The following is a 15135-nucleotide window of genomic DNA, read 5'->3' on the forward strand; positions in this document are numbered from 1 at the left end:
CAAAGCTACAGAGAAACCTATCTTGAAAAACAAAAAACAAAACAAGCATAGTATTTAAATGAAATTAAGAGACCAAAGAAAGGAATATACATTCAATACTTGAGACACTTATAACAGCACTTTCATTAAAAGATATACAAAATAAACCACAGAAAGGGGAGTACATGTGGCTTTTATCTGCAATCATACCACGAGAGGAGCTGAGGCTGGAGAGCTGCCATAGTTTGAGGTCAGTCTGGGCTACAGAGTAAGTCCCTGCCTCCAAAACTCCAACCAACCAAACAGATCTGTTTTCTCTGAGTAAGAAATTTTGGCATACCAAGCACTGTAGCCCATACCTTTAATCCCAGCACTAGGGAGGTGGAGCCAGAGGCAGAGGCAGAGACAGGAGGATCTCTGGAAATTCCAGAGTAGCCAGGGAAATGCAGAGAGACCCTGCTTCAAAACAACAACAACAAAGTCAATCCAGGGTTAGTCCTTTCCCCCATCTATAACATTTCCACACCATTCTTTCTGCCCTTCAGTTCTTTCTTTACAAGTCTCCCTCAAGTCCTTCTTGTACGTCTACAGACCTCCAAAGAAGGCAAGTCAATCCAATACTTCCGATGTTTTCGGTCATATTTTCTAACAGTAAATACTTATTTTCACCTACAGTAAGGGAGTCTCTCAGTACTCAATGGACACTGACAAACTGTGAGTTCCAAGAATAAGAAAACAAGTATGTTTCCCGCAAAACCTTGGTTAATACAATCAATGCTTCAAAGTCTAAAACACAAAGATCCAAAAATACAACTATGAATTAACTATTCTAAGTAGTTTTTTAAATTGTTTTTTGAAGATTTATTTATTTATTCTTATTTTATATGTATGACTTTTTAAAGTACATGGATGTATGTACATCACGTGTACGCTTGGTGTTCAAAGCCAGAAGAGGATATGGGATGCCCTGGAACTGGAGTTAAGGACGGCCGTGAGCCACCATGTAGGTGCTGGGAACAGAACCTGGGTCCTCTAAAGAGCAACAAGTACTCTTAGCTACTGAGCCATCTCTTCAGTTTTCACTTATGGGTATATGCACACGTACCTTTAGATGTATGTGTATATGTGTGTCTGTGTGCTCAGCCATGTTCTTGGAGGTCAGAGGAGGGTTGGCTCCCATGGAACTGAAGTTACAGATGTTTACAATGGAGGTGCTGGAATCAACTCTAATTTGAATCAGAGTGACAAGCACTCTTGAGTACTGAGCTATCTCTCCAGCCCCTTACATAGTTGATTTTTTTGTTCTCCCATGCTTGTTAACCTCAGAAACTTGACTACATTATGGGACTCACAGCTTAATGAGGTATTAACAAGGGAACAGAAGATTTTCCACAGTATCCTGGGACCTCATCTAGTCCTGGGTCCAGACACCACTGCATTTTCCTTTAAGTGTATGACATATTAAATGAAGGATTGTTTAAAAGATAAAAAGCATTCTAATAGACGATATGGTCTAGACATTTATATTTGCTTTTAACTATAGAATATTGTCTTCAAAATTAAACATATGTAGAAAGCTGGGGGCAGGGCACAAGTCTGTTATCCCAGCACCAGGGAAGCTGGGTAGGAGGACTGCCCCAAGTCTAAAGTCAGCATAGGTAAATTGGGAGCTCCAAGCCATCATGGCTGCACGGAGAGATTCTGTCTCATTCTTCCAAAATAAAACAGTAACAACAAAAAAGCATGAAGTGTCTTCTCCCAGCTATCAAGGCAGAACAGGTGTATAACTAAGAGCCGAGTCCAACTATTTTCCCTACTACAGGTGAGGAAATAAAGCCTTAAACTGTTAAGTTAAACAGCTAGCACCAGAAATAAGGAATTTTTAATAGAGAATCAAATTTTTTTAAAAAAAACTATGTCAATAAGAGTTGTTAATAACAGGTGTTTTATTTCACATCCCTATTCAAAGACAACTTTCCCCCAAACTAATGGCAAATAAGTGACTTCAGATTCTTGTGGCACACTTCATCAGAGCTATACCTTTTGGCATGCTACACTGCAAGTATCCAAAATTATAGCTCCTCTGGTATGTTTTTTTTTTACTCTTTATGCAAAATTTAGTCTTGATTAGAATTCAACTGTCTGAAAGCTGGAGAGAGCTCAGCAGTTAAGAGGTCTGGCTGCTCTTGTAGAGGACCCAGGTACAAGTCAGCACTCACATGGTGGCTCACACCTGGCTGTAACTCCAGTTCCAAAGGACTCAGCATACTTACTCTTCTGGCCTCTGTGGGACCTAGGCATACACACAATACACAGATATATATGCAGGCAAATCGCTCATACACATAAAATAAAAATGAACCTTAAAAAGAAAAAGACAGCAACTGTCTAATATGAGAACACTTGCAATAAAAAAAATTAAGAAAATACTGCTTCTGATAAGCATGGAAGATCCAACACCTTCTATTCCCAACTTTCTCCAAACAGTCCATTCTATCTAAACAAACCCTTTTTCTTACCTGTGAATTTGGCTGGAATGCAGCATGGGGTGTTGAGTGTTTCTGTAAATTTTCTAGCATTAGAGCCTGGCACAAAGAAGAGCAAAAATCAGAAACCAGGAGGGGGGACCAAAAAGCAACCCAGATTTCTACCTCTCCCACAGCCTTTTCATTATATTAAATCATTTAAATATACATTTATACCATGCTTCTTTCATGGAGCTTAAAAGCCCTTTACTAATACTGTTCTCATGCATCTTCATGAGACCCTTAAAGGTAGCCATGGTTACCGCTCCCAAATATACAGATGAAAAATACAGGCACACAAAGAATCAGCGACCTGGCTATGTCATAAAAAAGAAAAAAAATCAGCAAAAGTGACAGAATCAGTACTAGAATCCCGATATTGTCGGCAATTTTGACTAGGAACCACTTTAAATCTGGTAATACGGGGCGGCGGGGTGGGGGTGGGGGGCGGCAATCCAAATACTCAAACAAGCTTTAAATTACATGAACCCGTGAGGCTGCTGATTAGGATCTGACTATTACTTGGTTAGTTATTCAGAACTAAAACTAACTGAACCGGCACAATTTTCAGCAGAGTGACATCCAGACTAATCAAATGTATTAAAAATTCAAAAAGAAATTGACCACAGACTTCGTAATCTGTGGCTTGGCTTAATCCATATCCACCCACAAACTGTCAGCTTCAGGATAAGCAACGGTCTGTCAACTCAAACCCTGAACTAACCTCGTCCCAATCCACACCATCAGCCATGTACCCTAATGAACTCTTAACTACACTAGTCCGTCTCACCTTCCCTCCATCTACATCAAACCGATATACAATATGGTATACCTCAGGACGAACCCATTCTCATCTACTCAAACCGATACGAAAATCCCTGCCTAATCTGTCTCACCTCTTACACTAATAGTCACCAAATTCTTATCCAGACTGCTTCTCGATTCCCTATAAATTAGACACCCGTCTTTGACCAAGTCCTTCAATCAAGATTTCCCTTCATCCAAGGTCTTAATCTAATCAAGCGGACATTTTTACCCTACCCCATGTGTATTATTGCAGCTAGAGACACCAACCCTATCCACCCAACTGTACCCCTAACTCGGACCCTGCCCTACTCGCCCCCTTAAGGCCAGCCACACCGGTGGTTGTAGAGGGATTTAACTCCTTCTGCAGCGCATGCGCCGAAAACACAGACACAAACAAGGAGGGGGTGGGGGGAAGAAGGAAGGAGCTTAAGACACTCCGGGAGAGTAGCGCGCACCCTCCCATTTTGGGCTCGCGCTGCTGCCGTTAAGGCGGGAACCGGCGTTATCTCTATTCCAGCGCAAGCCACACCAACCACCGTGCGCGTGGATCTGCAGGCTCGCGCTGGCGGCCTGAGAGAGCTCGCGCCGAGCCCGGACACTGCGCCTGCGCCGCGGCGGAGACTCGTCTCTACCGGGTCCGCTCCCCACCGACACCTCGGCAACGCTGACTTCTCACCCCTTTGAGCCGCTTGACCAGGGCACTCTTCTGCCCGCTCTTGGCTAGGCCTCGCTGCTCCAGTGCGGCCTTCAGGTCGGTCACCCGCAGAGCCTGAAGAGGCTTCCCGTCCAGAGTCACCTCCTCCAGCTCCGCCATCTTGCGTGAGGTACTCGGGTCCGTCCCGACGGCTTCGGGCATCTTCGGTAATTTCCGCTAACGCCCTTCGAACGTACCGAATTGGCTCCGCCCACTGCCATAGTCTGCCCCTCTATTACTGCTCAGAATTCCTCCGGAACTGTTCGGTCGTTTCCGTCTCCACATCGGTACCAATCAGCTCTTTCTATTTGCCCAGCTGCCGCCCCCTCCCTTTTTGCGTTCAGGCTCGTTTGTTTTCGTCATGCCGAGGCTTTGATCGAATCTATTCGGAAGCCCTCGAATCGGGTTTAACCATAATCGGAGATATTCGGCTATCTTCGGATCTGGGGGAATGAGGCGCTGGGGCACTTGGGTGTTTGGGGCTGGTTTGAGACCGGAAGTGCGTGGGTTACTGGGCTGGCTCTGCTTAGGGTTTTCAGGAAACATGGAAGAGATTGCTGGAGCTGGAGCTGAAAGACTGTAGTGATCTCTGCCGCCCTTTGAGAGGAAAGGGGAGGTAACTAACAGGTAAAGAAGTCCCTCCTTGTCCAGATAAGATTTGGTGTCTGTCTGCAGGTTTCCTTTTGGGGAATCGCCTGCTCCCGTGGCGAAACTCCTGTCGCCCCCCCGTCCTCTACATACTGGCCACTCGGTCTGAGGAATACTTGTGGGCTTGCGGCTTCCAAACGTGGGAAATAGTAGCTTCCCAGGCGGTAAACTTATTAATAATATTGAATTTAAGTTTACTGTTGAAGCCATGTGGCAAGACCCTAGAAAAATTCCCTTTCCCTGAAAAAGAGAAGTTTTAGAAAGAACTTATCCCTGTAGGGTCTCTTTGAAAATGGCAGTCACCCTGAACCGGGACTTGAACTGATCTTTAGGGATTTCTTTCTTTGTCGATACAGATCTTCCAACTTGAAGCAGAAGGAACAGAAGTAGTAATTTAGGTCAAAGAGGGTTGAAGGTTTTCGTAGTTAGAGATACAAACTGTAGGACTTAAACCTTTTGGATGAAGTTGGCTGACACTTGATGCATGAGCATGTATAGGTATAAACCAGTAAGAAAACCGTTCAGAGACACTTGTGCACCATTATCACCCTTCCTTGGCTGCCTAAGAAGCCAAAGGAACCTTTTTCAGAACCTTGAAAGTGTGACTTCTAATTTTTCAGCTATTACCTTCCTTGAGGCAAGGCCTTTACTCATCCTACCCTGAATTTATTGGTGCTGTACAATAAATTCATTATTAAGGGCGTCATAGAAAATAAAAACAATTCTGACAAATTTCAGAGGCTGTGTACACATTGCGTAGGAGGCTCTTGGCTCACGGATGTCCCCACACTATTGATAATTACAGAACAGTTAGCATTTAGTCTGGGAGCTGTTGCTTGTACCAAAGTTTATAAAACTATGCACTTTGATTTTAGAGTAGATAAATGTGAACCTAACCTGAAACAGAAGTAGGAGAGATAGAACAAGTATTTTTGTTTGTTTGTTTTGGTTTTCAGAATAGAGTTTTTTCGTGTTGCCTTGGCTGTCCTGGAAGTCACTCTGTAGACCAGGCTGGTCTGGAGCTCAGAGATCCGATGGCCTGCTTGTGCCTTCCAAGTTCTGGGATTAAGGCTTGCCTCACCACTTACCAGCTTGCTTTTATTATTTTTAACTGAGTACCTGTGTCTGTCTGTGGGTGTATGCGTGTCCTGAAGACGCTGAATATCTGTGTCTGTGGGTGTATGCGTGCCACGCAGACGCTGACTGTCTGTCTGTGGGTGTATGCGTGTCCCGCAGACACTGAGTATCTGTGTCTGTCTGTGTGTGTGTGTGTGTGTGTCCTGCAGACGCTGGAGGCCATGCTCTCTTAGCACGCCAGGAACCCTGGCTTCTATTCCTAGCACCCTGGGAATGGTGTGGCGGGCTATCCCCGTTCCAGGCCATCCTTAGCTATGTGTTCAGCCTAGGCTACGTGAAAATTAGAAGGGATATGGGGAGAGAGGCTGTGGGTAGATGTGTTGACGTGCCTGTAATCTTTAATACCAACGCATGGAAGGCTGAGGCAGGAGACAAGATTTTTTTTCTAAGATTGCTTTAGGTAACCTGTAACAATGATTACTCTACTCTTGACCCAGAAACCTCTACCTCCAAATCATTCAAACCAAGAGGTTAGGTGTCTGTATTCACTTTAGAATACATGTGAAATTGCCCAAGCTGGGCTGGAGAGATGGCTCAGAGGTTAAGAGCACTGACTGCTCTTCCTGAGGTCCTGAGTTCAATTCCCAGCAACCACATGGTGGCTCACAGCCATTTGTAATGAGATCTGGTGCCCTCTTCTGGCCTGCAGACATACATGCAGTCAGGTCCTGTACGCATAATAAATAAAAATCTTAGAAAGCAAGCAAGCAAGCAAGCAAGAAAGAAATTGCCCAAACCATTTAGGCCTTATGTATCTAAAGAGCTACCAAGTATCTGAAAGATGTCCCTTTAATGAAACCGACTTTTTGACACATTAGAGTTGGTAAGAGTAGGACTAGACATGTGATTGGTGGTCCCCAAAGAGTGCTGAAGTTTTGCTATACATGCTTGAAAATGCTGAACTACAAGCTTTGAAGTAGATTCTGTGGTCATTGACATATCCAGAGCAGTACACCCAAAATACGTTGAGCTTGCCTGTCACATCAAAATGATCTTCACTTTTGAAAAGGAACTGCTCCCAAACTGGAGGATAGGCTACAAAGAACAAAAACATCTCAGGAGAAACTAATGCCAACAAAAACTTCCAGCATGTGAATAACTTTAGCATTAAATAAATGCAAATAAATATTAATGAAAGGTGGCGCACGCCTTTAATCCCAGCACTCAGGAGGCAGAGGCAGGTGGATCTCGGTGAGTTCGAGGCCGGCCTGGTCTACAAGCAAGAACTAGTTTCTTTTTGGACAGACTCCAAAGCTACAGAGAAACCCTGTCTCAAAAACAAACAAACAAAAAAAAACAACAAAAAAGGAAAGAAAAAAAGGGTCCTGTTGTTTTCCTCTAGATTGAATTAGTGGCTATCAATTGGGTGCAGTAGGGTTTGCTGCTTAGGAGGTTATGTTTAGATTGCTCTCTGCCAAAGACTGTATTAACAGGTTTGTTTGTTTCAGGATGCCACTGGAATCGTCATCTTCGTCAATGCCACCATCATTCCCTTCTGTATTACCTTCGGTGCCAGATGACATTGCCGACTCATCCCCTCCTCCAATGTCTTACATCACTTCCCAGGAGATGAAGTGTATTCTTCACTGGTTTGCCAGTTGGTCAGGTCCCCAGCGGGAACGTTTTCTACAAGACCTGGTAGCTAAGGCAGTGCCTGGAAAGCTGCAGCCGCTGCTGGATGGTCTGGAGCAGCTTAGTGTGTCTGGGGCAAACCGACCACCGTGTATCTTTGAGTGTCAGCTACGGCTTTGGGATCAGTGGTTTCGAGGTTGGGCTGAACAGGAGCGCAATGAATTTGTCAGACAGCTGGAGGTCAGTGAGCCAGATTTTGTGGCAAAGTTTTACCAAGCAGTAGCTGCCACTGCCGGTAAAGACTGATAATCAATCAGATCAAGAAGATAACTGTGTCTGATCAAGCCAAAGACTACGATTATCATGACAATCGAGTGCAAGTATGTCACTTAGAGATTTGCCTGAACCACTGGGGTGGTGGTGTGCCCTTTTTCCCAGTACCAGGAGGCAGAGGCGGCCTAGCTTACATATCAAGTTCCAGGACAGCCAGTGCTACAAAGTCAGACCCTGCCGCTGGTGAAGAAAATTGTGTGAACTTCATGATGAGTGCCAGCACTGTTTTTAGCTTAGCGATGCTACCTGGATGCTGTAAATGTCATCCATTAGACAAATCTGGTTATGGCACGTACCTGCATTAGCAGGAGATGTCTAAATTCAAGAATTTAATGACCTTTGTTACTATAATTAAAAGAACCTGTATCTTATAACTCAGGCCTACTGTTGGCCCAGATAGCTGGTTTTACCACATTCACCCAACTCTAGCATAAAATGTGATGTCCCAACTGTTGGATTTTTCCAGTGATGATTTAATAAATTAAGGAAAATCAAGAGAAGAAAATAATTACTTGATCCTTTGCATTGTTTGACTCCAAAGAGCAATGAATGTTAGATAAGTATCAAGTAGCAGCAACCTTTTCTAAAGTGTGTGTGATGCACTTAGGGCTGGTGGCAAATGTTCCTGCTCTGCCATTGGTCTACAACAGTCTGAAAGTAACTGATGCTTCACAAATTAAACTTAATTTGTGGGGGAGTATCAAAATAAAGGGTAGTTCTTCACCATAAGACTCCACATTTTGTATGTGGTAAAACTATTGAAAAGTTGATATCCTGACAAAGAGGCATTCTGAGGAAAGTAGAACAGGATTTACAATAAATAGATTTTCATTTATTTTTAAGTGTATGTGTGAGGGCCTTAATCCCAGCACTCAGGAGGCAGGGACAGGTAGATCTCCTGAGTTCAAGACCAGCCTGGTCTACAGAATAAGTTCCAGGACATCAGGGTCTACACAGAGAACCCTGTCTTGAAAAATAAAACAAAACAAAAACAGTGGAGGGACTGGAGAGATGGCTCAGCAGTTATGAGCACTGGCTGCACTGGCTGCTCTTCCAGTGGTCCTGAGTTCAATTCCCAGCAGCCACATGGTGGCTCACAGCCATCTGTAATGGGATCTGCTGCCCTTTTCTAACATACAGGCGTACATACAGATAGAACACTCATACATAAATAAGTACTAAAAATTATGCAGTTCTGGATGTGTTCATGTATGTCTGTATATGGGTGCTCATGAGCTACAATGTGCACGTAGACGTCAGAAGACAACCTGTAGGAGTTGGTCTTCTCTGTCCGCTTTGTGTCTTCTTAAGAATCAAACTCAGGTAAGTGACTTTACCCATTGAGCCATCTTGCTGGCTGGCATCACACCTGTACATGTATCTCTCATGATGATTAAGTGGTAGATGGTCCAACTTGGAGTGTAGCTCGTTTCTGATAAGCCATAGTTCCCAATGCACCCACCAGAATTAACAACAGTAGGCAGAATCCCGTGGGTAGAAGTTGGTCAGTCACAGAGAGGTTATGGTCCGAGGAAGTCGACAGCCTAGGAACATGAAAGGCACTGTTTTGTTCTGCAGCAGTGTTCAGGCGTTATGGAATGGATACCTGTTTGGATCAAGGACTAGGGCAAACAACCCAGTAAAAGCTGATGTTGAACCCAAAACATGGGTATGAAACCAAGGTCCAAGTTAACAACAGCTCCAAGTACGGAAAGGAGACCTAATGGTAATGACTAGGTTATGGGAAGACACTGCTTAAGAGCTGTGATGGCCCACGTGTACCATGTGATCCCAGTACTCCTGAGGCAGGAGGGTCAGAAGTTCAAGATCATCCTCAGTAAGTTTGAGGCCAGCCTGCTCCTAAATGAGATCTTGTCTTTTAAAACAAAAACAAACAAACAACCCTACAACTGGGAAAACAGAAGCAGATGAGTCTGTAAGTTTAAGGCTACGCTGGTCTACAAAGTAAGTTCTAGACCAGCCAGGGCTATCCAGTGAAACCCTGTCTCATCCTCCCCTGCCCCCACAAAAAAACAAAAAAACAAGATAATTGAAATTCCTAAGTTCTAGGGATTGGGTCCTATTACTGTTTGGGTGCAAGGTGATGTTTTGCATCTTTTTACTGATAAACATAGCCTTGTCTAGAAAAAGGCATGCATAAGTGCATGCCTAACATGTGGATTCAGAGGGCTGGAGAGATAGCTCAGTGGTTAAGAGCACTGTTCTTCCCAAGGCCCTGAGTTGAATTCCCAGCAACCATGTGGAACTCACAACCACCTGTAGTGGGATCGGAGGCTCTCTTCTGGCATAGAGTTACACATGCAGATACATACAAATAAGTAAATCTTAAAAACACAAACTCAGATGTGATTTCAAATGTCTGAGAGCAGGGGCATGATCTTACTTGCTGTATTGTGTCGTAAAGATGGCTTCTTCATAGTGTACTTGGAGGGGTTTCTCCTGAAGAGTCAGGGTCAGGGTCCTGTACAGTGTAGCAGCAGAAGGCCCTTGGCAGCCTGGAGACTTCCACACACTCACAGTGAACACCAGACTCGTAGTGACAGCTGGGCTTTGAAAATAGCACCTGAACAGACAGTGAGGTCACCTGATGGAGGAGGAGTGCTTGAAAGAACATCTAAAGGGTTAAGTGTGGTTTCAGAGACAAGAGTACGAAAGGAAGGACCCAAGCATTCTCTATGGCCCATCGTCTAAACAGGTAGAATTGTCCCCTTTACCTGCTAGTGCCTCCTCTTGTCACCAGAGCCTGCAGAACTACCTCAGCCAGCTCTTCTCTCTGTTCTTTCCCCAGAGAGTAGCCTGGGGTCCCAGTTAACCCTAAAGACAGCTGGAATAGCAGGTTTGGAGTTGAAAAACTCCTCGGTGGAGAAGTGACAGCACTGGTACCTTCGTTACTCAAGCATAGCCGGCCTTGGGGACAGTAGAGAAGACCATAGTATCCAGGTATCTGCAAGGAGATGGTAGGATGTAAACTACAGCCTCGGGTACTCGTTTAGGGCTACCTTCTAGGGAAACTGGCCCAGTCGTGGGCTAGGGAGACAATTGGGGGGAGAAAGATAAGTGGACCAGAGGCTGAAGATACAGCCCAGAGATTGCATTGCCTCAGAGAATGCACTGCTAGTAAATACATATAATATAAAAATTCAAGATTTCAAGAAACAAACAATATTATGCTTGGTGGCTCACGTCTGTAATCCCAGTGTATGAGAGGCGAAGACAGGATGATTGTTACAAGTTTGAGGATCGCCTGGGCTATGTAGCTAGTTCTGGGCCAGCCTGAACTACAGAGTAAGACTCTAAGAAGCTAGGCAGTAGTACCAATCAATCATTTCCCAATGTCTCTGCCTGTGTGCTCCGATTACTCTTAAAATTCTCACCCGGCCCAGGCGGTGGAGCTCTGTGAGTTTGAGGCCAGCCTGGTCTACAGAGCGAGTTCCAGGATGGAAACCCTGTCTCGAAAAAACAAAACCAAAAAAAGAAGAAGAAAAGAAAGGAAGAAAGAAAAAGAAAAGAAATTCTCACCTGAACAGCCTTTCCCGGAAGGCAGGGTATCCACGGTGACCCCTCCACTTGTACTTTGTATGCTCCCTTGTGTGTGCATCGATGTAGATAGCAGCGGCCTGTGGGAGTTACCGAGAGTTGGCTGCCCTTGTCTTTGGAGAGCACTTGGGAGGTGAGGTTGGCAAGGAAGCAACGGCTGTAGGGATGGTAGATCTCCCCGTGGGGGTTCTCTGCTCCAGTGAGGAGTCCATTTTCCACCTTCCAGCACTCGCTCTGAAGTGTAGGGAAAATGGCAGACTAGTGTAAGACCGTAGAGGTCGACTCTTCCTGGGCCTGCTTCCTCTGTTGTGTAGTCCACTCACCCCACTGGCTAAGGGTCTGTACATGCGGCAGCCTTCTAGCATTGGGTCTGAGGAGCAGCTTCCCTTGTCCAGGTGCAAGTAGTGGCAGCCCAGCCCACTGTGTGGAAGCGATAGTTAGATGACGCTGGGATCACCGACAGTTGTACAGCCCCCTGCCCACTCAACACACACCTGCGGGTGCAGAAGAAGTCTGAGGACCCATTGCTGCATGTGCTCACCAGGCCAAATCCTAGACCAGAGCCTGCTTGTGCGATAAGAAAAGAAGGCACGTGAAGACGAAACTCAGACTGGCCACAGTGACATACAACTTTGATCCTAGACTTGGGAGTAAGAGCCAGGAGAATCTTGGTTACTTCAAGGCCAGCCTAGTCTACAGAGTGAGTTCCAGGACAACCAGAACTACACAGTCAGACCCTGTCTTGTGTGTGTGTGTGTATGTGTGTGTGTGGGGGGGGGGATAAAATCCCATCCCTCAGCACCAGCTCTGCTTACAGTTTGAATTACACCTTAGTAGCTGATAATTTCAGACTAGACCCTACCACAAAACTGACTTGGGTTGGAAGTGATGCCCTGCAGCTCTCTCTTGCCTCTTACCCTGCCCCCACAATAGCTGCTCTGCAGCGCTGTAGTTGACTTGATACCAGCCTGAATCTTCAAAGGCAGCGAGCGTTACGGGGTCAAGTCGACTGCGCTGGGCACCTTCGAAGGCAGCCGTCATCACAGAGCCCTGGAATAGCCTGGACTCCCAGTGTGAAGACAAAGAGCCCTGTTGGGCACGGCAGCAGTTAGTTGGCGACTATTTGGCCATCCCCGGTTTTTCTCATCATCCGAAGGTGTCATTCTCACCTCTTCTTCCAAAGGAGCACCTGGCAAAGCCCCCGGTACACCCAAGTGCTTGGCCAGGCTGTGGCTAACAGCTGGGGTGCTGAGAAGCAGCTGTCCCCACTCGTCTCGCCTCGTCACTTGTTTCCTTGTAGAACAGTTCTCTCTGGCTGGCTTGGAAAAAGGAAAACTTAGGAAGGGTGACATAGAGTCGAAGGTGGTGAACTCCCTCTGGTCGACATCCCAGGAAGCCCACTCCCTCCCTCGTTCCTCCCGCTTACCACTGAGTTCTGGGGGGCAATCCCGCCATTTCTTGAAGAGCTCTCCAGAAAAACCCAGGGCATGGAGCAGCTCATGTAGCGTACCCTAAGAACAAGCGGTTGCAGAGTGTGTGTGTGTAGGGGGCTCTGTAGCAGGACTCTAGCGCCTCTGTATAACCAGCTCTCTGCAGAGCCTAAGGCATCTCCTGTTCCACCTTCAGTAGGTTCTTCCTGGGAGACCACCATCCCGCCCACCTCCCCCCTCCCCCCCCCCCCCCGCATCCATCATGCAGTAGTCACCATGACAATATCGCTATGGCTGAGGCTGGGGCTGGTGAGATGTTGAGCACAGTAGACAATGGTACCAGCGAGGGGCCTGTCTTCTGAGTCCAGCTGGCAGCAGGCGGCATAAGCTATGACAGAGGGCTGCAAACAAGAGATGGTGGCACAGAAAGGAGAGAGAGGCGATACAGCTGGATGGAGCCTTTCTGAAAACGGAGCCCGGCCTCTGGAGAGTGCTGGTGGGGTGGTGCCCATGTGGAAGGTTCTGAGCCCCAAATTCTAGCTTTGTCACCATACTCCAGACTGCCCCCCGCAAAAGCACAACTCAATAAAACTGCTCCTATTTCCATACCCCTCCTTACAAAACTTCAGATTAAGAGAGACAGCAGGGAGGAGGGGTGGGCTTGGATCACCTCTTTGTGACACTTGGCAGTGTGGACAACCCGCACATACAGGAGAAAGTCAGTGTCTTGGACTCCGGGGCCATCTGGTTGGACCAGCCGGGGCAGACCATGCTCTGGCCACACGGAATAACCCCGCAGGTGGGCATCAGGTATCTGTCGGGGAATGAAATCTAGTCTAAACTTAACAGATGGATGGAAACTGGATGCTAGAAGGAAGGAGATAATTTGGGCTGTCTCGGTACCAATCGAGGTAGCCAATTGGAACTGACGGCCAGCTGAGTGTGTGTAACTCAGAGCACCTAAGAGCATGTGCAAGACCTGGGATCCAATTGAGTTAAAACAACAACAACAACCCAGAGTTGTGCCCCTAGCCCCCACAGCTCTGCTTTAGTGCATCTGAGGAGAGCTGGCGGAAAGAAACTAAGGAATGCACATTACTATGAAGAACAGGACAAGAGGACAGGTTCACCTATCTGAGATCAGTTCCTTTTATGTGCTGAGGTATTAGGGAAGTCTAAGTAGGTTAGAGACCTTCAGATCCCTGAGACTGGTGACTAGCTCTCACCTTTGCCCCGAGGCAACTCTCTCCTTGGTATCTTGGGTTCAAGAGGCTACACCTGTCCAAAAAAAAAAAGGGGGGGGGGTAGAAATGAGCTGGAGACATTTTCTAGATGTCTTTGAAGAAGACATTAACAGTGACAAACTCACCTATGGTAGTTTGGAGTGTCTGGGTCTCCCCAGATGGCATGGCAGTATCGTGTGGGGTCCCGACTCAGAAGCAGAGGTCCTTGTACTGGGGTGACTTGAGACAAGAGGACAAAATCATCTCGTCATCTGAGTTCAATTCCTTTTCTGTGACAGACTCTTTGTCTTGGACCTCTCTGCCCCCCAGCCTTCCGTGGTCATTGCTGGCTCCTCTCTTACCTGCAAGGATGCTCTGAATCCTTCGAGTGGTCTCTCTCAGTGCAGCCAGGGCTCGAGATGCCCCTCTCATTTCATCCGCAGCAGGACCCCAAGCTTCGCTGGATACGGGATCTCTTGTATAGTAGGTCAGGATTCTAAGGGGCTGAGGATCATGGGAGCCAGAGAGGGGAAGGATTGAGGAGCGGAAGTGTATGGGCATTTGGGAGAAGTGGGGCCTGAGAAGGCGCACAGTCTTCTGAGTCTCGTCATGCAGACATCTGCTTGTGGCTACCCCAAGGAGGAGCAGCAGCTGCATCTTCACTCTGTGTCTCCGCAGCCAGCCCTGGGTCCTGCCCGCTGTGGCCAGGTCACGTATTTCCCTTCTCTCTGTATTCTCTCTCCACACTCCCGGCAGCACCATTCTCGATTGTTCTCTGAAGAGCTGAAAGTTGTTAACTGAGTCTCCTTTCCTACTAGGAGGTAGGATATGGACCACAAGGACTAGGGCTGTCTCCTCTAGGATGCCAGAGGTGGAGAGCTGGGAAGTGTGACTCTGAGCCTTCAGTTTACTTTCCCAGAGAGGACCTACCCCACATTCCGGTCTTTCTCAGTGGGAAGTCTTGAAGTCTCCCCCAAGACCACAACAGAAAAGTGGAGGCCAGGGATGAGGAATGCCAGGGGGCAGTCGTTTTGTTTCTGTTGTTTTTCATGGATGCCTGCCATCTCCTTGGAGGGGAGCAAACAGGTCTTGTCTTTTACTGGGCCAGCCTCTAACTAGGCTGTGAGACTTTCAGGAATGTTCTGCACCTGTGTAGTACTGCCAGCAGGTACACAGCAAACCAACCAACCAACACCTTCAGGAGGCTGTGAGCTAGGCCTGAGAGGCTT

General features: G+C 46.7%; 3 protein-coding genes across 8 annotated transcripts in view; 1 reads left to right on the forward strand and 2 right to left on the reverse strand.

Moving 5' to 3' along the window:
- Positions 1 to 4167, reverse strand: part of Acin1 (apoptotic chromatin condensation inducer 1) — a 43825-nt gene extending 39658 nt beyond the window's left edge. For all 5 annotated transcript variants that reach the window (XM_085698516.2, XM_085698515.2, XM_048444845.2 and 2 more), the window contains exons 1-2: positions 3988 to 4167; positions 2499 to 2564 (exon numbers count right to left, since the gene is read on the reverse strand). In XM_085698516.2, coding sequence (XP_085554642.2) covers positions 2499 to 2564; positions 3988 to 4167 — 246 coding nt within the window. The remainder of the gene's footprint in view (positions 1 to 2498; positions 2565 to 3987) is intronic.
- C12H14orf119 (chromosome 12 C14orf119 homolog) lies at positions 4034 to 8203 on the forward strand. 2 transcript variants are annotated; one of them, XM_048444888.3, is made up of 2 exons: positions 4034 to 4172; positions 7239 to 8203. In XM_048444888.3, exon 2 carries the CDS (start codon positions 7240 to 7242, stop codon positions 7666 to 7668), a length of 429 nt encoding a protein of 142 aa, XP_048300845.1. In that variant the 5' UTR covers positions 4034 to 4172; position 7239; the 3' UTR covers positions 7669 to 8203. The 2 variants fall into 2 exon arrangements, with proteins under 2 accessions (XP_048300845.1, XP_048300836.1); XM_048444879.3 differs by lacking the exon at positions 4034 to 4172 and adding an exon at positions 4369 to 4632.
- On the reverse strand, positions 7804 to 14874 carry Cirop (ciliated left-right organizer metallopeptidase). The gene is made up of 14 exons (XM_087912025.1): positions 14269 to 14874; positions 14053 to 14146; positions 13910 to 13961; positions 13354 to 13497; positions 12959 to 13084; positions 12680 to 12764; positions 12423 to 12568; positions 12171 to 12342; positions 11748 to 11817; positions 11577 to 11673; positions 11236 to 11487; positions 10431 to 10660; positions 10100 to 10279; positions 7804 to 9239 (listed from the first exon to the last, which is right to left on the reverse strand). Exons 1-14 carry the CDS (start codon positions 14666 to 14668, stop codon positions 9089 to 9091), a joined length of 2199 nt encoding a protein of 732 aa, XP_087768151.1. The 5' UTR covers positions 14669 to 14874; the 3' UTR covers positions 7804 to 9088.
- Positions 14875 to 15135: the final 261 nt, after the last annotated feature.

This window comes from Myodes glareolus, chromosome 12 (genome assembly GCF_982192425.1).
Source record: "Myodes glareolus chromosome 12, mMyoGla1.1, whole genome shotgun sequence".
Classification (NCBI taxonomy): Eukaryota; Metazoa; Chordata; class Mammalia; order Rodentia; family Cricetidae; genus Myodes; species Myodes glareolus.

What these genes read in the sequence shown, in the direction of transcription:
- C12H14orf119 (XM_048444888.3), top strand. Translation starts at nt 7,240, where the DNA reads ATGCCACTGGAATCGTCATCTTCGTCAATGCCACCATCATTCCCTTCT.
- Cirop (XM_087912025.1), bottom strand. Translation starts at nt 14,668, where the DNA reads ATGGTGCTGCCGGGAGTGTGGAGAGAGAATACAGAGAGAAGGGAAATA. An exon ending in GCCATAGCGATATTGTCATG is followed by an intron (nt 12,765 to 12,958) that starts GTGACTACTGCA and finishes GCTTGTTCTTAG; the next exon opens with GGTACGCTACATGAGCTGCT. An exon ending in ACAGACCCTTAGCCAGTGGG is followed by an intron (nt 11,488 to 11,576) that starts GTGAGTGGACTA and finishes CCTACACTTCAG; the next exon opens with AGCGAGTGCTGGAAGGTGGA.